General features: G+C 54.0%; 6 protein-coding genes and 1 non-coding gene across 7 annotated transcripts; 3 read left to right on the top strand and 4 right to left on the bottom strand.

The window, feature by feature from the left end:
• Positions 1 to 257: 257 nt before the first annotated feature.
• On the bottom strand, positions 258 to 1441 carry GLRG_10599 (casein kinase II regulatory subunit; the record flags this gene model as incomplete). The annotated part of the gene is made up of 2 exons (XM_008101284.1): positions 258 to 1130; positions 1283 to 1441. 2 exons carry the CDS (start codon positions 1439 to 1441, stop codon positions 258 to 260), a joined length of 1032 nt encoding a protein of 343 aa, XP_008099475.1.
• A 643-nt stretch (positions 1442 to 2084) lies between these two features.
• Positions 2085 to 3225, top strand: GLRG_10598 (JmjC domain-containing protein; the record flags this gene model as incomplete). Its single annotated transcript, XM_008101283.1, has 2 exons — positions 2085 to 2101; positions 2244 to 3225. The coding sequence occupies 2 exons, from the start codon at positions 2085 to 2087 to the stop codon at positions 3223 to 3225; spliced, it is 999 nt and encodes a 332-aa protein (XP_008099474.1).
• Positions 3226 to 3483: 258 nt separating this feature from the next.
• On the top strand, positions 3484 to 3555 carry GLRG_13266. The gene has a single exon. It is a non-coding gene; the product is annotated as a tRNA-Met (tRNA).
• A 173-nt stretch (positions 3556 to 3728) lies between these two features.
• Positions 3729 to 5479, bottom strand: GLRG_10597 (cytochrome P450; the record flags this gene model as incomplete). Its single annotated transcript, XM_008101282.1, has 4 exons — positions 3729 to 4676; positions 4768 to 4994; positions 5051 to 5295; positions 5373 to 5479. The coding sequence occupies 4 exons, from the start codon at positions 5477 to 5479 to the stop codon at positions 3729 to 3731; spliced, it is 1527 nt and encodes a 508-aa protein (XP_008099473.1).
• Positions 5480 to 6538: 1059 nt separating this feature from the next.
• Positions 6539 to 7611, top strand: GLRG_10596 (uncharacterized protein; the record flags this gene model as incomplete). Its single annotated transcript, XM_008101281.1, has 3 exons — positions 6539 to 6591; positions 6669 to 7502; positions 7590 to 7611. The coding sequence occupies 3 exons, from the start codon at positions 6539 to 6541 to the stop codon at positions 7609 to 7611; spliced, it is 909 nt and encodes a 302-aa protein (XP_008099472.1).
• A 467-nt stretch (positions 7612 to 8078) lies between these two features.
• GLRG_10595 (phosphoenolpyruvate carboxykinase) lies at positions 8079 to 10965 on the bottom strand (the record flags this gene model as incomplete). Its single annotated transcript, XM_008101280.1, has 7 exons — positions 8079 to 9422; positions 9996 to 10029; positions 10150 to 10316; positions 10374 to 10423; positions 10507 to 10532; positions 10600 to 10648; positions 10860 to 10965. The coding sequence occupies 7 exons, from the start codon at positions 10963 to 10965 to the stop codon at positions 8079 to 8081; spliced, it is 1776 nt and encodes a 591-aa protein (XP_008099471.1).
• A 4993-nt stretch (positions 10966 to 15958) lies between these two features.
• On the bottom strand, positions 15959 to 18212 carry GLRG_10594 (elongation factor Tu GTP binding domain-containing protein; the record flags this gene model as incomplete). Its single annotated transcript, XM_008101279.1, has 3 exons — positions 15959 to 16015; positions 16076 to 17814; positions 17876 to 18212. The coding sequence occupies 3 exons, from the start codon at positions 18210 to 18212 to the stop codon at positions 15959 to 15961; spliced, it is 2133 nt and encodes a 710-aa protein (XP_008099470.1).
• Between the last annotated feature and the right edge of the window lie 423 nt (positions 18213 to 18635).

Genomic DNA, 18635 nt, shown 5'->3' with positions numbered 1-18635 from the left:
ATGCACCCCCTTTAGCAGCGACGTTGCCCATTCGTCGAGAGAGATCGGGACTTGTCTCCTAAACGCCTTCTACCTTATGCAGGGCATCATCCGTATTGACCTTTACCTCGCGCGCTCCACCATCCCCCGTCCACAACTATTCGTGCCTCTATCTTGGCGTAGCACTCACGTGTGCCATCGATTGTCATCGCCAGATTGCGGGAACCGAGTACAGATCATGGAGAGGACGAAAATATCCCTGGTATCCAGCTCGGCTCTCAAAGTTCCGATTCCGCACCATTCGTCTCGACGTTCATGGGGCTGCCATTCTGGGCCTGGCGTTGCCCGCGAAGGCGGGCATTGCCACGTGGAGCACGGTGCCGAGGTGCGGGCCGTCCATTGCCGTTCATGTTCTCGTCGTCCTCATCCGAATCGGGGTGCTCATCCGCATAGAGGCGCGCCTCGTCCAGTTCGGTCATGTCGTCCGGCCTGTCCCTCAACCACTGCATTCGCGGACCCGATTTGGCAATCTCAGAGACGCGGAAGCCGTAGATGCGAGGCTCGTATATCCGACCAGCACCCAGACCGGGTGCAATGTTCTTGGCATACATGCCGTTTATCATCTCGACCGAGTCATCGTTGATGCGTGCGCCACCGCTGCTGAGAACCTCAGCTCCACGCTTGGTGAGGTCGTACTCCGGGAACGTGAGGAGGAAAAGGGCACCGAATGTGCGACCGAAAAAGGCTCCATCAACCGTCTGGAAGCGGCTATTGGGGGGGACGTAGACGTCGAGACATGAGGGGCAGAACAGCTTCACAGTGTCTTCACCAGGAATATCAGAGAGTCCCACCGGGAGTGTCCTTGCTTGATCGCAGTTTGTGCGGGGGCAGCAGCCGAAGTGACCCAGCTCGTACTTCTCACTCATCTGCTGGATTCCTGCCCGTGAGCAGATGAACCGTTGATGAATCAGGCCATAGAGCATCTCGGAGGAAGACTCAATGACGCTAAGGTCACTCGCCATGCGGCTATGTTGTCTCCGGTCGTGTCTGGGACCGAGACGGTCTTGGTCTCCCGAATCATTATCCTCTTCGTCTTCCTCCTCCTCCTCCTCTTCGTCCTCGTCTTCCTCAGGCTCCACGTCGAGGATCATCTGAACGTACCCGGTTAGTACTCAAACCTACAAGGCGGGAGTTTCCGAGAAGCACAAGGAGGGGGGGGGGGGGGGGGGGTTGGTTCAAAGAGAGCGAATAAGGCAAGTTAGGAGGATAGGGGTAAACACCGAGAAAATCCTGAAGAGCATACCTCAAGTGCTTCCTTGTACATGGCGACCTGATTTTGCAAGCCCGTGAGGTTGAAGTCATCTTCAATGAACTCCTCAGAAACTTCTGCAAAGTATTCGTGGCCAAGTAAAGAGCAGAAGGAAGATATCCAAGACTCCGGAGCCCCCGAAGAGGTGGACATGTCGTCGAGGTAATCCAAGGTGGTGGTATTGACGGGGTGTCGGGTTAAAAGGCGAGAGGTTGCGGCGCGAGTAGGCTCGCGCGATATAACCGTTGGATGGAGTCAAAGACTGGCCTCTCTGTACGGCTATTTGGATATCGGGTAGTGAGTAGTATTCCCAGCAGGGGCGCAAATATGGCGGGGTAGTTGGTGGGCGTGTGGAAGGGTCAGACGCGGCGCATATCAAGCGCAAAGGTCGACGCCGTCAATAGAGGGGATGGTGGATCGAGGACGGGTTTCGCGAAAGATCGGAGTCAGCGCGCTTAGCGAAATTGAGTTGCGATACAATTTTGTTCGTCCTTATTTTCTTGGGGGCGAAGGCGGCGGTGGTATTTGGGCCTCTCAGCAAAAGCTGAAGTTGTGGTGGGTGGCTGTGGACTGTGGTGCCTCACGCAGACGGCCCAGCCCGCTTAGAACAGAAGATTACGCCCAATCACAACCGTGGTCTGTGCGCGTGCTTCTGCCCGGTGAAACGGGTCTTTTCTTAATCCTGCGGCCGTCCATTTCGGTGAGGGTCTCCCTCTCACCTGCCAGCTACGGCCGCTCACCGATTTGCAACTCCATTCCCTCGCCACGTGATGTCAGTTTCGAGAAAACACGCGTCATGCCGGAACTGATGATGTAGCATATGCTTGTCACGCGTCACTTTTCACCATACCGAAAAGAGAGCGTTTCCAGATGAGCCGTGTCTGAGAATGGTATCTCGCATACCAGGCTGTTGCTGCGCAATCAGGTTGCCAAAGCCAAGACTGACCGGCCGAAGCTTCTCAACCATCACCTCAGTCGAAGTAACAAAAACATCATTCAACACCATCGACATCTCTGAATTCCGAGAGTCGGCTTTCGTTCCGGGGACACCTCGTCTTTTCAAACAACCAACGACATCCTCAATCAAGAGTCCCTTTCCCGCATCATCAAAATGGTTCAAGCACGATAAAGCCTTTCACCCCAAGGCCCTCACACGGGGGCCCACCGTCACGTTCGCCAGTTACATGGACCAGTTTGCGCATCACATGCTGCCCTATGAGCTAATGAGCCCCCAGCTCTCTGAAGACACGAATGTCATTGTCAGTACAACAAATCAGTTCCTTAACTGGCTTGCTTCGGGCTCGGACCCGATAGGCGCGGTCCTGGCCGGCATCGTTCATGCCGCTAGTTACCCAGACGCCTCGGAGCCGCGCTTCTCCTCCTTCACCGCGCCCTTTCTGCTCCTTCTCAAGGCGATTGAGTTCAACAGACTGCACGAGAAAAAACTCAAGCAGCTCTATGTAGCTCAGGCCCAAATACCCGACCTCCCGCCGGAAATTCAGGATGACCTCCCTGTCCCGCGCATCGTAAGGGAGGCCGGCAAAGGCGATATTTACAGTTCGAGCGTGTGGCTCGGGTTGGAACCGACGTACACACCGCTGCACCGCGACCCTAACCCAAATCTGTTCTGCCAGCTTGTCGGTGAAAAGGCCATTCGTTTACTTCCCCCGTCGTCTGGGGATCGCTTGTATCGCAGGGTGCAGACGCAGATTCAACAGTCTGGAAACAGCCGCATCAGAACGACGGAGATGATGGAAGGCCGTGGGAGAGTCGTGATGAACGCGGCCGTTTGGGGTATGGAGGGCCCCGAGGACATTGTGGAAGCCAGATTAGGCCCTGGAGATGCTCTGTTCGTCCCCACGGGCTGGTGGCATAGTGTCAAGAGTGGGCATCATGACGGGCGACTTAATGCGTCGGTGAACTGGTGGTTCAGATAGGAATTATGAACGAGGGGATGACATGACGGGGCATGTAAGGCAAGCAGCCGTGTACTATAGTGGACGGGTTTCGATTGTTCAAGTACTACCCACGGCGAGCCAGTAGAATACACTACTTTTGGTTATTTGCCGACGTATTTCTCTCGCTTTTTGTTGAACCTGGATTCACCTTGGAACGAAAACTGCGGTAGTGGGGTGAGCTGCGAGCCCTATTGAAACGCAGAATCCTCCAATGTTCCAACAGCGAGACCTATCACTAGCACAATAGCTCAGGGGTAGAGCGCTGGGCTCATAACCCAGAGGTCCCTGGATCGAAACCAGGTTGTGCTACACTACAAGTTCTGCTATTTCAGCCTCACGATTTTTTATGCATCTATTGCAAACACTCCTTGATTGTCGCATTTTGCTCGACGATGGATGATTTCCCCAATGAATTGACATCACTCCACCGCCGCGAGAGTGTATTGTCACAGTTGTGCAACATCTCGTTAAAAGCGTTTTAACTATCCCGAACCGGTGCCCCTGCGGCGCACAAAACAAGGTAGACCATCCTTCATTGGGAGTGTTAGACTGCTTTTGCTGACTCTCGTCGAGTCGTCCACCCTCACGCAGTCAAAAAGGCCAACCACCGTGGCGATGACCTGCACGGCAATGATTTCTGCCATTTTCTTGCCCAGACACGTCCTCGGCCCACCGTTGAAGACGGGGAACTCCGAGGCGCTCTTGTTGGCTACTTTGCCATCAACTAGCCAACGCTCAGGGCGGAACTCGTCCGCATCGGGGCCCCATATGAGGCGTGATCGGTTCATTGCCCAAGTGCACCATACAATGACAGCGTTTTGGGGGAGAAAAGTACCGTCCGGCAGAGTGGTCGCCTGTATGGCCTGCTTGATCTCGAAGGGGATGGGTGGGAAGATGCGCAGTGCTTCACAGAAGACGGCGAAGGTGTATGGCATCGATGTTGGATTGCCCTGCTTTGATATGGCCTTCTCGAGTGTGCCCTGGCTGTCTCCTGTGACTTGGTCGATTTCCTTGCGGACCTTGGCTACGACCTCGGGATGCTTCATTAACAAGTAGAACGTCCATGTAAGAGCTTGTGCCGTTGTGTCTCTGCCAGCGGAGAGATAGTTCAGTGCAGCATCAGCGACCAGCTGCTCATCCCCGATGGAGTCCAAGAGCGATTGGATTAGACTGCCCGAGATATGGCCCATTCTATCCTTGCTAGCATCCTTGAAAATCCGCTTCTCGTTTACGGTACGACTCTTCCTGTCCTTCATTGCGTTGGAGACAATACTGCGTCCGAATGACTTCACGGCCGATATAGACTTCCGCAACCGGGTACCAGTAAATAGTTCGCTGACGAACCATAGCGGGTTTTGAAATCGTTCAGCAGTTGCTCCGGATGCGTAGTCGAAAGCCAGGCCGAAATCGTCTTCGGCGTGCATCTCCATCTGGGACTTCCCATCAGCGAAAGAGTCCTTGCACACGAGTAACTTGGCTGGAGCAGGGATTGAGTGGCTCTGAACCAGGAAGGAAACCTACATTGTACGCCATCTTCCCCATGAGTTGTGTGGTGATTTCGTGAAAGACAGCTTGTAGGTCAACAATTCCCTTGCCGGCCTTAGCCTCCAGGAAGGCCACACTCCGCGATAGATACTCTGGCAGAGCCACATCTGTCAAGACTCTCAAGTTTGACGTGTTGAGAAAGTTCAGCCCCGCCTTGCGCTGTATCCTCCACAGGTCGCCATCAACATTGATGATGCCGTTTCCTGTATCTGTGTGAGCAAACATGACCCTTCGGTGCTGATTCGCCTGGGGTGCTGACCGAATAGGTCCCTCGACCGCGCTTGGAAGAACTCGCCCTTGGCAAATATGCCCTCATTTTTGAAGACGTAGTCGAGATTTCTTGGGTCACTGATAATGACGCCAGGCGGGAGGCTTGGTACGGAGATCTGCAACGTCTCAAAGCCGTAGAGCTGCTCGCACTTTGCAAACCAGTCGAACAACTTTTGTCGATCTCTTAAGAAGTTAATTCCGTTGCCGGCAAGGGGTAGAGTACCAGGGGGGCGTCTGGGCAAACCAAGTCAGTGGTGCGTTGGACCGGGACCTGTCCGTCCCATCTGTGGGAAGCTCCGCCTATGACTTACTGTAATGGAACACCGTTTCTCCTCAATTTGGGTTGGCCAAAAATGGCATACAGCAAGACGGAAACAATGCCTGCGGCGAGGACTGTTAAGGGGTTAATGAGACCCATGTTGAAGCCGTAGACCACAATGGTCGTGAAGGCGACGAGCAATCCTTCTGTCAGCCGTATGGCGCTTCAAAATTCCAAAGAAACCCTTTGCGCTTGGACGAAAGTATGTTGAAGGAAGTATCAAAATCCTGGGATGAAGTCCGGTGGTTGGGCTGCTTCTCGGCTTCGCTTCATTCAGTCTGCAAAAAAAAAGGTGCCTAATTAGCAGCAGAAAGACAGTTACATTGGGTCTGATCAAAATAGGGTATGCTAAATGCGTCGGGAATCGTCTGATGTCAAATCATCCAATGAATGTCTATCCCAGAAACTCGACGGCTTCATCCAGGTAGGCCAAAGAGGAAGCTGGTTGGCGGTTGACGCTTGGCGAGGATAGCAGGTTGAATTGGCTTCCAAGTCCCAAGGGATCGATCCCACTGCTTCCCTCTCCGGTGTTCCACTAAAGCCCTGTCAAACCCCGCCCCCCTGTAGCTTCCCGCCGTCATGCTATCTTCCATTTCATCATCCTCACCTCACATAGTCAATTACCTCCAAAACGTAGACACCGCCAAATAATCGCCGACGGAGCAGTCCCGTAGTACACTGGTGGATATGTCACAGCCTCGTACCAGCTGTGTCGTTCACCCACGGTCAAATGAACAACCAAACCTACCTACCTACCTAATAATTAGGTAGGTACTGTGTTCCTGTACCTGTACAACGTGGAGACGGGATCCCTGCCCGTTCTGGATCTTTCGGTGTCTCAAGGTGTTTGTTACGTGCAGCGAATGCGACACCCTCGAGCCTTCCGCGCCAGCTAGGGGAACCGAACTCAACGCCTCTGTTCCTCTATCCATACTGAACAAGCACACCATCGACCCGTCCACAGCATCAACCTTTATGGCTTAGAATTGGCCTGCAAGCTAGACAACAGAATCCTTTTGGAAGCACGTGCTATCTAGCGGTAAATCTCTTTTGGCCGCCCACATCTATTCAGAATTTCTATTGCTCCATACCGAACATTGTCTCGCTTGCACGGCTCTTCCCAGCAACACCAACCACTCTCGCCTTAACATCACCACGATGGCGCCTCTTATACCACGATTTCACCTCTTCGAAATCGACGATCAACCATGGTATGCACGACTGCATCGACTCCCTCTCTCTCCGCTTCACCTCTGCTTCGCAGTCAACTGACACACTCTCTGAACAGGTTCCCGTCTTTCCTCCGCGCTCACGTTCAAGAGGGCCTCCACGCTGCCTGGGTCCAAAGACTCCCCGTCCTTCAGACTGCCTCCCCAGCCCGCGTTGCCGCCCAAATCCTTCAGCGCATGCTCGGCCCCCGCCTACCCTCCTACACCTTCATTGACTTCTGCGCTGGCTCCGGCGGGCCAACTCCTGCCATCGAGCGTCACGTCAACCGCCACCTCACAGCTCAGAAGCAGCCCACTGTTGACTTCATCCTGACCGACCTGCACCCTAACACCGACGCCTGGGCCCGCGCCGCCGCCAAGAGCAATCACATTGGCTACGAGCCCAACAGCGTGGACGCTGCCGCCGCGCCCCGCGAGCTCGTTGACGGCTATGCCTCGAAAGGCAAGAAGGTCTTTCGACTCTTCAACCTGGCCTTCCACCACTTTGACGACCCACTGGCAAAGGCAATTTTGAAAAACACACTCGAGACATCGGACGGATTCGCCATATTCGAACTGCAGGGCCGCGACCTATACTCTTTCCTCATGCCCGCCATCCTTGGCATCGGGTGCATCTTCTTGGCGCCCTTCCATGCGTGGAGGTTACGCTCGCTTTCGGTGTTGATTTTCACCTACCTCATCCCAATTTTACCGTTCGTATTGGTCTTTGATGGGTATGTTTCCGCCCTGCGAACAAGGACGCCTGATGAAGTCGAAGCACTGATGAAGTCGTGCGGCGCCCGCACCGATGGTTGGGAGTTCAAAAGTGGCAGCGAACCGCATCTGCCGCCTGTTGGGCACGTGAACTGGATCGTGGCCGAGAAGATTTCATCCAGAGATTGGTTAGATGGACGGTATGAGTCTCCGAGTTGCAGCTATCTGCATAAAGTAATATATAAACCATGATATGACACAAGTACTTGTGCCCTACATCTGTGTAGCCAAGCACTAATGTCAGTCTAAGGCCTCAAACCAAGAGAGAAAGTAGACGCCCTCACCTCACCAGCTTCACGGATGAGTTGAGGAGTCTCATTGGTAGTACAAATCTACTCAGCTCGTGAACCCAGCCATGCGTTTCCGGATGTAACCGGGGGTTCTTACATTGACGACATCGAAAGTCTTGGAGAGGAAGTAGAATTTAAGTGACGGGCCCACGGGAGAAAGGAGTCTCTGGATGGCGTCAAGCTTGCTTTCATTTTCAATCTATAAGATGAAGTCCAAAAACTGATCAAACTCCTGTTTTTATACAGCAGAAAAACAACAGAATCCCAACTGCCGCAGTCCCATGCGGCATCATGTTCATGTCGAACGATGTCGACATAGCCCGTTTCCCAAATATGACCCGAAGAAATGATTAGATATGATAATCATAAACCCATGAATGACGACGCTTTACGCTCGCACAGCAGCACTTGGTTCGACACTTTAGTTTAGACAACGGGACCAGCTTTGACGACCTCCTCGGTCGCCTCGCTCGCGTACTTCTTGAAGTTCTCGTTGAAGAGGGTGCCAAGCTTCTTGACCTCGGTCTCAAAGCTGTCGTTGCCCGCGACCCAAGCGGCCTTGGGGTTAAGCAGCTCGCTGGGGACGCCGGGGCAGGTCTTCGGGACCTGGAGGTTGAAGGTCTCATACGTCTCATACTCGACCTTGGCCAGCTCACCGGAATGGATGGCGTCGAGAATGGCGCGGGTGTACTTGAGCGGGCAGCGCTTGCCACCCTGGGAGGCACCAGCACCAACCCAGCCCGTGTTCAGGAGCCAAGCGTTGGCGTTGTGGTGCTCAATCTTATCAGCGAGCATCTTAGCGTAACGCATGGGGTGCAGGGCAAGGAAGGGCTGGGCGAAGCACGAGGAGAAGGTGGCCTGGGGCTCGGTGACGCCGTCCTCGGTGCCGGCCATCTTGGAAGTGTAACCCGAGATGAAGTGGAACATGGTTTGGGCGCGGTCCAGCTTGGAGATGGGAGGTAGGACACCACGAGCATCGCAGGTGAGCAGCACGATGTTGGTGGGGTGCGAGTCGGAGCGGCAGGGGATCTTGGCATTGCTGATGTACTCAATTGGGTAGGCGCATCGAGTGTTTTCCGTGAGGGTAGAATCATCGTAGTCGACGATGCGAGTCTCGGGGTCGAAAACAACGTTCTCGAGAACGGAGCCGAAGCGGATGGCGCCAAAAATATCAGGCTCCTTTTCCGCGGACAGGCCAATGGTCTTGGCGTAGCAGCCGCCCTCGATGTTGAAGACGCCGCGGTCACTCCAGCAGTGCTCGTCGTCGCCAATCAGGGCACGCTGAGGGTCGGCCGACAGAGTGGTCTTGCCGGTGCCGGACAATCCGAAGAAGAGGGTGACGTCGCCGTTCTTACCCTCGTTGGCAGAGGAATGCAGGGTGAGAACGTTGTGCTTGATAGGCATCTCGTAGAAGAGGACGGTGAAGACACCCTTCTTCATCTCACCAGCGTACTCGGTACCAAGAATGACCATCTCCTTCTGAGCGAAGTTGATAGCGACTGAGGTGCCGGAAGTCATGCCCTCGGTGTATCTGTTGGCAGGGAAGGAGCCAGCATTGTAGATGGTGTAATCGGGGTGGAAGTGCTCGAGCTCCTCACGAGGAGGGCGGATGAGCATGTTTCTCATGAACAGGGCATGGTAGGCGCGGGCACAGATGACACGGACACGGATGCGGTACTTCTCATCCCATCCAGCATAACCGTCCACGACGTAGATGCGATTTCTTGTGTTCAGGTAATCGATGGCACGCTCGCGGTTGATCTTCCAGACCTAGAAAACCTCACGTGTCAGCAGATGTGTGATAAGAGGCTGAAGCAGATTTGTGGATCTGGGTGCCGGGGAGAAGCAGTGATGTGGAGGCGACCAAAGTGGTGTGGGGCGAGGGACAGGGGTATGGAAGGTGGTTTAGCGTCTTTTCCCGCCCCGGGGCAGAAACAGAAAGTGGTAACAATGCGACAGAGGGGCTGTAAGACTATGACGACACTCTTCAGGCGCAATCTGCGCCCAGAGCACACATCGCTCCCACGTAGAACACAAAGGGGGAAGTGTCTGAAGGTCACAGTGTCGATGTGAAACATGACGTATTCATCGATAGCAAGTTCCTCGGCAAGCTTGGCCTTTTCTTGCGCCGCTGACTGGTATTTCAACCAACTTGACAGCTGCAGACGAGAGAAAGTCAAAGCAATGCAAGGTAACTTGTTTCATCGAGATCCTGTTTGATGTTTGTGTCTGGGGGACGTGGCTACTGCCGCTGCTGGCGGGCGGGCTGTGATGGGCTGGGCTAGGCGGGAAACAAACAGACAGCCGACGGGAAGAGTGCCGCCTGTGTGTGGTTTGTCTTACCTCGGGTGACATGGGCTTGTTGACAGGACCCCACCTAGGAAATTCGAATGTTAGCAAATGATTACGCATTCAAAAATTAGCAACCAGCCGTTTAGCTGCTCACGTGCGCGCGGCCAGATGTGTGCAATGGCTGTGTTTGGGTACCGGTGCTTACCAAATGTCGTCCTTGGAGCCGTCCTCCTCGACAATTCGCTTGTCGAGAGGCGAGCGTCCAGTCTTCTTTCCAGAGTAGGCAGTTAGCGCACCACTTGATGTGATGGCAGAGCCAGTCTCGTATACGAGAGCATCTTCGTAGAGGGCGGCGACGGAGGCGTTAGGGATCTGGTCCATGGTTAGTTACTTGTCCAGAATCTGTCTTTGTGTGCTGTTCGCACGTACAATGGCGACTCGGTCATAGTCAATGTGCGCGGTCTCGTGAAGCTCCTCCTCTGTTTCGGTGTGTTAGACAAGCTCAGGGTGTTGGACTGCTACAATCGCCGTAGGGGATCGGGTAGCTGTTAGACTATCATACCAAGCTCGGTGTGCTCGTGGTGAGGACTGGATGTGCCATGTTAGTCGGGATCCTTCGCAACGCAGGTCCAGATATGGAAGCAAGTGGACATACGCAACACCACTAGGGTGGAGAGGGGTCTTGTTGACGTTGCTAGCGATCACTTTGGCGGTGGCCATGTTAGCTCCTGGTGTGTTCTTTGCTTCAAGTAAGGTGGGCTGTGATGATTGGGAGGCCTTGTCGAGGCTACATGAAGGGTAAGGGAGGTCAAGACGGGGAAACAGAGCCCGTGTCTAAGTGGAAGATGTCCGATAGACGGGAAAGGGTACGGCGATGTGGATGGATAAAGGGAAACGAGAAAGGAGGGGACGAACTCTTGCGTAAATCTGCGTGGGTTCCTTCGTGAAGAATTTGTGACTTTGGGCCCTTTACTGCTGGATCGGTGTAGGGAGAAGCGGTTCTCTGGACGGGATCCTTCATGGTTATAAAGAATTGAGAAGACGGCGGGCTGGTTCTTTGAGATCGGGTGAAGATGGCTTGGGTCAGGGCTGGTGGTTCTCGTCCGCTTTCAGGGATGGCAAAGGAATCGTGTATCCACTTTCGTGTCGAGGTACGGATAGTGTGGAGCGGAAAGGCAGATGGGAGTGTATGGAGTGAGTGGGCAAAGGTGTATGCAAGACTGCTTCGCGACTTGGTCCGGGCTGGAACCGAGGATAGAAGGCCAGAATGGGGTCTCCCACTTATAAGAACGGGCGCGGCGTGTGGAGTCGCGGGGAGAAGGGCAACAACGTGACTGGACGAGTTGTGGTTTGCTGGGCGCTCCACGATATTATTTCGGGTTCGGAGGAGGGGCGTAGATCCTTGTTGCGGGTTCGGAATAGGGACAGGATCGGAAAGACTCGAACCTGTTGCTTGTCACTTTCGTCCCTCGGGGCGAGCTCGTGGAGAAGCGGACCAGCGGTATCCGTACGAAGATGGACAAGTACGTACTGGGTATGTATCTCTCTGCCCTACCTTGGGTAGGTAAGTAGTGAGTGTGAGTGTGGGGAGGGGTGAGAGGAGGGAGGGGTGGGGTGCGTGGGTGTGTGGTCGACCAGTGCAAGTGCTGCGAGGTGCAGGGCATTCTTGGATTGCCTCATCGTCCAAAGATAATGAGGACCCGACCCGTCTCTCTCTTTGATTATTGGGTCATGATATCACGTCGGGCTAGGTACCTACTGGAGCACACGAGAAAGGGGACGGACGGATTGATGGACAAGTGCCATGCGGGTGGGAACTGGCGGCACGGCAGGGGAGGGTAGACAGATAGCAATTCGACATTTCTCTCGGTGGACGATTTACAACACATTCTGCTCCCTCTCCCCCTCTCAGTATTGTACACTACTACTACTGCGCGCGGCTGCATACCTGCCCACCTAGGTGGTATACATAGTACGTGTATCCGAACACTGGCACGCACATATCCGCATCCACACACCCCCCCCCCCCCCCTACAAAAGCTCCGCCTGTGACTCCGTCATTATTCTTGACTTGACACAGCGTGGAAAACATACGTGGTAGATCTAGTCGCGAACGCCTCGTATATGTCCTTGTACTGAAACTAGATTCGATCAGGTCCAGATATTCGCCTCTGGCGCATTAGAACGAGTAAAACTTGGCACGTTAACCAAAAGCATTACTCGTCTGACACCCAAAAACGACGAATCTTCCGGTCTGTATACCCCCGGGTAGCGTCGAACCCTAAATGTTGTCTCGATAGGACTTAACACGCGCCTCCCAATACGCATAACGCGGAGGCGTTAGACCCGGCTGCAAGATGCCCGTTGGCTACGATGGATAGATAGACAAATCCATCTCTAATCGAAAGATGTAGTGGAGGCCAGCTTACGCCGGAGTAATAGGAAGGGGACTGCGTACACACTGTTAGTAGTGATTGCCCGGAATGTAATCAAAGATGGTGAGACGTTTCACTCCTTCTTAATCCCCATTTCAGGCACATGCCGGGCCTAAGGCGGCCTCCCCCACAATCACAACCTGCAGGCTTCTTCCGTCTGTCTCCGTGGGTGTCGGCATGGTCCTCCCGAATGCTGGCTAACTTACCTTGTCTCTCTTGCATCCGATCCGTCAATAGTGTGAGACTCGAAGCCGCCCGCCCGCCTACCCAGTACGTAAAACATGTCTTTGTGCACGTGCTCTCTTTCAACAAGGCGGCAGCAGCACATGGTCCCTTTCTGCTGATTCGGGTTCGTTTGGTTACAGATTGCGGCATTACTATTGGACGACTCTCGGGCTGTCTCGTTAGGCAGGAGAAGGAGAAGGAGACGGAAGGACAAAGGACAAGAAGAGTTCAGGCGGCCTCCGGGACGCTCCTCGGTCGTCGAAGCCTCTTCAGTTTCTTGAAATGTCGAGGTCGAAAAGATCCGGGAAGGACAATGCACCTGCAGAAGAAATGCTACCATTACCCTTGCACATCCACCAGCCAGTACCCAAGTACCCCGTGGGAGAGGTGTAGGTACATAGCCTTAAGTATGCATGTCTGTGTGGCCATGCGGCACCCAACCCGACGAGCCCCCATGATGATCGATTCAAATCTTGTTCCTCCAAAGAGCCAATTAACCGCGGCCAAAGTTACGAAACCATGCATTAGGCAGTTGAAGTCAGAAACCAACTTAAATTTTTTTTATTCTCTGAATTTGTCTTTGTATCTTGCCCTTGCCCTGAGGAACGTGGCCGAGTCAGGGTGTGAAAGAACGAAGTAGGTATGGATTTGATTTGATCCAGTTTTGGTTTTTTCCAAGGAAAAAGAAAAGAAAATTAGGAAGAAGCTGGAGAAAAAGATGCAAAAACAATCAAGCGTGTATCGTGAAGAATAAAAATACACAACAGCAGGAAGAGCTGGGGACAACCCGTCCAGTATCCGTTCCGTGCCGTACCTGACTGAGGAGAGAGCGCGAGGCACATGTCTGCTGTCTCGTCATGGGTAAGGGGTACGTACGTACGTACGTAGGGATGCAGTACCTACCTACCTAGACTCACACCCGCTTCTTACAGGTACCGTCATCATGCCTTTGTCCTCTCCCTGCCCGGGTCCTGGGTATCTGTACCTAGTCAGGATGTCTTCCTCACCCCGCCCCCTCGCTCTCAGCCCACCTCAGCCCAACCACAAGCCCAGTAGAAGCAAGCCAAGGCTTTGAGACGGGCCTCGACAAGGAGGTAATAGGCAAGTTCCTTCTCGGTCTGATCTTTTGGCTTGAGATGCTGCTCCCCGCTGCAGCGCGAGTTCGCTGCGAGCCCGCTGGGTTGCTCTGCAAGCATGTTACCCTGCCATCTTGCTCGACCCAGTAACCAACCAGCGCTTACGCGGAAAGTCTACCTAATCGCATGGCTTCCATGCGCCTACGAAAGCTCCGTGTCTCTGTCCGAATCCCCTCTACCCTTTTTTATTTGTGCTCTGCAGACTAATTGCAGTACAGCGCAGTAAAGATTCTCTCGTCTTGCTTCTCGTTGTGTTACTAAATAAGGTAGTAATTTAAAGCTTTATGATGACCCCCAAAGTGTGTGCCCCTTCGGTTCGTCCAAGCGGCAAACAGTATCCGTAACCTACAGGCAAAGAGAACAAGCTGAAACGACATCCACGATAATGTTTAGGAACACCATCTCAAAGTGATTGATTACAGCACTAGTTTTCTGCCTTCGTGTGAAGCCAACCCCGCCAACGCATCGCGGCAATGCAATGCAAGAAAACAAAATGCCATGCCCCCCGGGTTTCCCCTCTTTCACGGGTGTCTTGTCTTGCTTCTTACACGCACACCCCATCTTTTCCCCAAACCAGCACAGTTCTTCATCGGGCTTTCACGGGTAGGAGGGGAAGCCAAGTACGATTCAAAACGGCTGGATCTGATGGATCCACAGACTCGTAGGTGGGATGGGCCCCGGCCAATCTTGCAAAAAGATGACGTTGGACAGCTGCATCGAAAGGAGAGAGCCGCTTCGCGTGGGTGTGTGCGCGTGTGTGAGCGCCCCGCCCTGGTACGAGTTACCCCGCGCTCCCCATTGCCGTTCGCCCAATGGGCGCCGCTAGCCGTGCAGAGAGGCTCATCCTCAGCTTGCTGTTCCGACATCTTCCGGCGCACACAATTTAATTCCTTGCTCAACTTGTTGATTGTATCATAACTGCAACTCCAAGATACGGTAATGCGCAGAGTGTCGCAACTCGATACAATTCACTCTCAGGTCATACGCAAACCCACATGCATGCCATAACAACCTCCTGTACCATTACAACAGGGGTGCCAGAGCCTACGTTGGCTGAATATTGATCCTTTGTTGTGCCGTACCGCTCCTACTACCTTTGTATTCGAGAGAGGCCATGCATGTCATGTCCCTCCCACTACGTACATTTCTCGTTCCGAGAGCACCTATGACTGGTAGAATACCTCGTAAAATGGAGATAACAGAAGGATGGACAACATGGTCATCATCTCGTCTCGGGCAGGCACAGCTCGTCATGGGGTCAACGGGTCATCTGACCGGGCACGTTCAAAGATGAAGAACCGACATTGCAATAACATCTCGTGGAGTGGCCTGGCTAGTCAGATACGGAAGAGGGGGCGGGGGAAGAACAGTCTGCCAACTGCATCGACCCCACGATACGTAGTCGTCGTCTCGGCGCGTCCGTATTAGCATTACACCACACAGAACAGGAAACTAACCAGGGCCAACTAGGACGTACGCCTCCGTCAGTGCCGGGTCTCTTCGGCTCCGCTCGACTCGCCCCACTCGCCCATTGCCGGAACCTTTCAGTACGTACCTCTCTGAAAGCAGTACCTGGGTTTGTGCCCAGGTACTCTCGAATTGGGCTGTCACTCCAGAGCCCGCTCCTAACCTCCACGAGAAAATCTCGGAACCGCCGACTGGGCTGGGGATACCCTTATTGTTCTCTAACTCTTTGGCATTGCAGCCCCGCGAATGTCCTACTTGTCGGAATCTTTCGGGATACACAATGGTTCCAGATAGTCATTTCGGAATCCGACAATCCCAACTCTTGCTACCTTAGCTCGCTTACGCAGACACACAAACACACACACACACGCATACAGGGTCAAAACGTGAAGCCATCGTCATGTGCGTGTTTTGTCCGGTTTGAGATTGATTTCTGGTTTTGGATCGATCCATCTTTCCCATCACTTACCCCAATCCTCCTTCACAATGCTATCTGCGGTCGGCCCTGTCATGCCGAGTCTGTTGTGTCGCGTCCGTCCGTGTCACGGCATTGCCGCCCTCACTTCATGACGTCGCTCACTCCTCTTTCTACGCTATCCAGCCCCATCTCTATGCATGTCGGTCGTGGCCCAGAACACCTTCATCCTTTTGTTGTTGCGAATGCTTTTTCGCGCCTGCCGTTTTCAAGAAACACTCGGCTCGGTTCTCTCGCCCGAAATTGAGTCTTGTTTTCGCGTCACCCATTGTCAATTTAAGAAGCCTCGTCAGTGATCAGCTTCGTAATCTTGCCAATGGCAATGGTTTGTCCCTATTCTCATATGTTAGCCGTCGGGCGAGCAACTTTGAGGCAAGAGCGAGCGGAACGAACCTGGTCTCTGAGGGTGAAACGACCCATTTGCGGGTAGTCTTCGAACCTTTCAATGCACACTGAGCCGGCACCGCCAATGACTTGCAGACGAGCGATGATACTGTCTCCCTTCTTTGCGTGCGAAGGCGGCAGCTTGCTCTTGCGGTTGGTGCCCTTTTGCAACTTGTGCAGCAAGGCGGCGAAAGTCACTTCTTCGATGGCAGCGTGGACGTGCAGCACGCAGTTGAAGCCCGCTGACAAGATGCTCTTCAACTCCAGGATGCGGATCTGCGCCTCAAATGTCTGCACGTTGTGCACCAAGCGCTTGGGCGAGCACAGGACGAAGCCAGGCATAATGTCTTCCTCCTCAATGCCTCGAAGACGGATGCGAACCTGGTCGCCACACTGGGCAACCTGCACTTCCTCCTCAGTCTCGCCGTAAATGGCCGAGGCATCCACGTTCTGCTTGTTGGGCATCATGACAAGTGACATGCCCTTCTTGATGACACCGGCCTCAATCTTACCCTCAATCATGGTGCCCATATCGCGGTACTTGCCTGCGACGGCCATCATGAAAGGCGCGTTGACCTTGCGCTCCAGAGCCTTCATACCATCGAGGTACTCAAGCAATGAGGGTCCGTCGTACCAATCGGCAGTGCCCTTGGGAATCCTCTCTTTAATGTTGATTGACTGCTGGGCGGCCACGGGGATGAAGAAAACGTCCGTCTTCAGGTTGTAACCAGTTCCCTTAAGGAACTGGGACAGCTTGGACGTGCACTCCTGGTAGCGCTCGTGCGACCATTCTACAGTAGCATCGTCCATCTTGTTGATGGCAACAATCAACTTGTTGACTCCCTGCGTCTTGGCAAGCATAGCGTGCTCTCTGGTCTGGCCACCACGTTCGAAGCCGGTCTCGTACTCGCCCTTACGGGCTGAAATGACCAAGATACCGACATCAGCCTGCGAGGCACCACCGATCATGTTGGGCACGTAGGTCTTGTGGCCGGGAGCGTCAAGGATACTGTATCGTCGCACATCGGTCTCGAAGTAACCTCTGCCAACCTCAATCGTCTTACCCTGTGACCTTTCCTCCTTGTTCAAGTCCATGACCCAGGAGAGGTACCAAGACGGGTTGCCGAGTTCTCTGGCTTCCTTCTTGTACTTTTCCATTGTCCGCTCATCTACCATTCCTGTGTTGTATAGGATGGAGCCACCCAGAGTGGACTTTCCGGCATCAACGTGCCCGATGAAAATGATGTTGACGTGCTCCTTTCCGTAAATTTCCTTCAGAGTCGCCTCGTCGACGTCGGCAGTCTGCTCCTTTTGAACGGCGTCGACATCTCTCGCGGCGGTCTTCTTTTCACCTGCAGAGGGGCTTGAGCGGCCGGAAGAAGGGGACGGAGAGGTCTTTCCGGACTTGGTAGTAGAAGCACCCGTCTTCTCAATCGCCTTGGCAGCCGTGGCCTTGGCTCCGGCCTCGGCCGCGGCGGCGCCGGCCTCCTTAGCAGACTCCTCCTTCTTCTCCTCCTTCTTAGGCGGGGCAGTACCGCCGATGGAAAGGACCTTCGCCTTGGGCTTGGGGGCGTCACCGCCAATGCTCAAGACTTTGGCACCGCCCTCCTTCTTCACTGTAGGTTGGGGCGCGGGCGCGGGCGCGGGGGCATCGGCGGGGCGCTTGGCAATGGTCGGGGCGGGCTGTTGCTGCTGCTGCTGTTGTTGTTGCTGTTGCTGCTGCTGGCCGTACTGAGGGTAACCCTGGCCTACGAGTCCTTCGTGTTAGCGGTGATTGTGATGAAGGTCATATCCCAATGTGAAATATACCGTAGGGTTGTTGGTAGCCCTGGTGGCCATAGGCACCATAGTTGTTGCCCTGTCCGTACTGGTTGAAAGTTTGTTGACCTTGACCACCGTACTGAGGGAAGCCGCCAGCACCAGCGTAGCCCTGGTTGTAGTACTGCTGGTATTGAGGGGCGTAGCCGCCGTATTGCTGACCGGGCTGGAATGCCTGAGCTCCGGGGGTGAAGGAGGAGGCGCCTGGGCGGAAGGTGCCGGGCTGAGAGTTCTGCTGTTGGTTGAGGTTAAGTTGCTGCTGGGCCTGGCGCGACAGGTTGTCATCCTGGGCCGAAGGATCGTCTTCCCACGAGTTGAGGTTCGACATCGTGATGGACTGCAGCGGGGCGGATGGAATGGATTATCGAAGAGTAAGATGAGTAGGTGGTGAAAGAGTGGAAGCGGGATCGAGGGGTTGGGGAGAGAATGCGGTCAGAGCTGGAAGTGGGATGGGATGTTAACGAAATGCGCCCCAAGAAAGATTTAAAGAGGGGCTGGAGGGTTTATTTTTCCCGTGGCGGCAACAAAGGTGACAGGTACAGGCAGGCAGTGAGTGACTTCAGTACCTGAGGTAAGGCAGGGACGCAAAAACGGTGGGAGACAAATGGAACAGGTGATGAGGACAAGGTGACTACGGCTTGGATCTGGATTCTAGTGACTCAGCTTTGGGCTGGACGTGCCACTAAGTTCCTGATTATTCGACTCGTCAAATGGTTTAGATTATTCGAAGCCCTTTGCGGTTCTGGCAAAT

Source organism: Colletotrichum graminicola (assembly GCF_000149035.1).
Source record: "Colletotrichum graminicola M1.001 genomic scaffold supercont1.63, whole genome shotgun sequence".
In the NCBI taxonomy this organism is placed as follows: Eukaryota; Fungi; Ascomycota; class Sordariomycetes; order Glomerellales; family Glomerellaceae; genus Colletotrichum; species Colletotrichum graminicola.
Note: the sequence above shows the minus strand (reverse complement) of the source record. Positions and strands in the feature narration are given on the sequence as shown.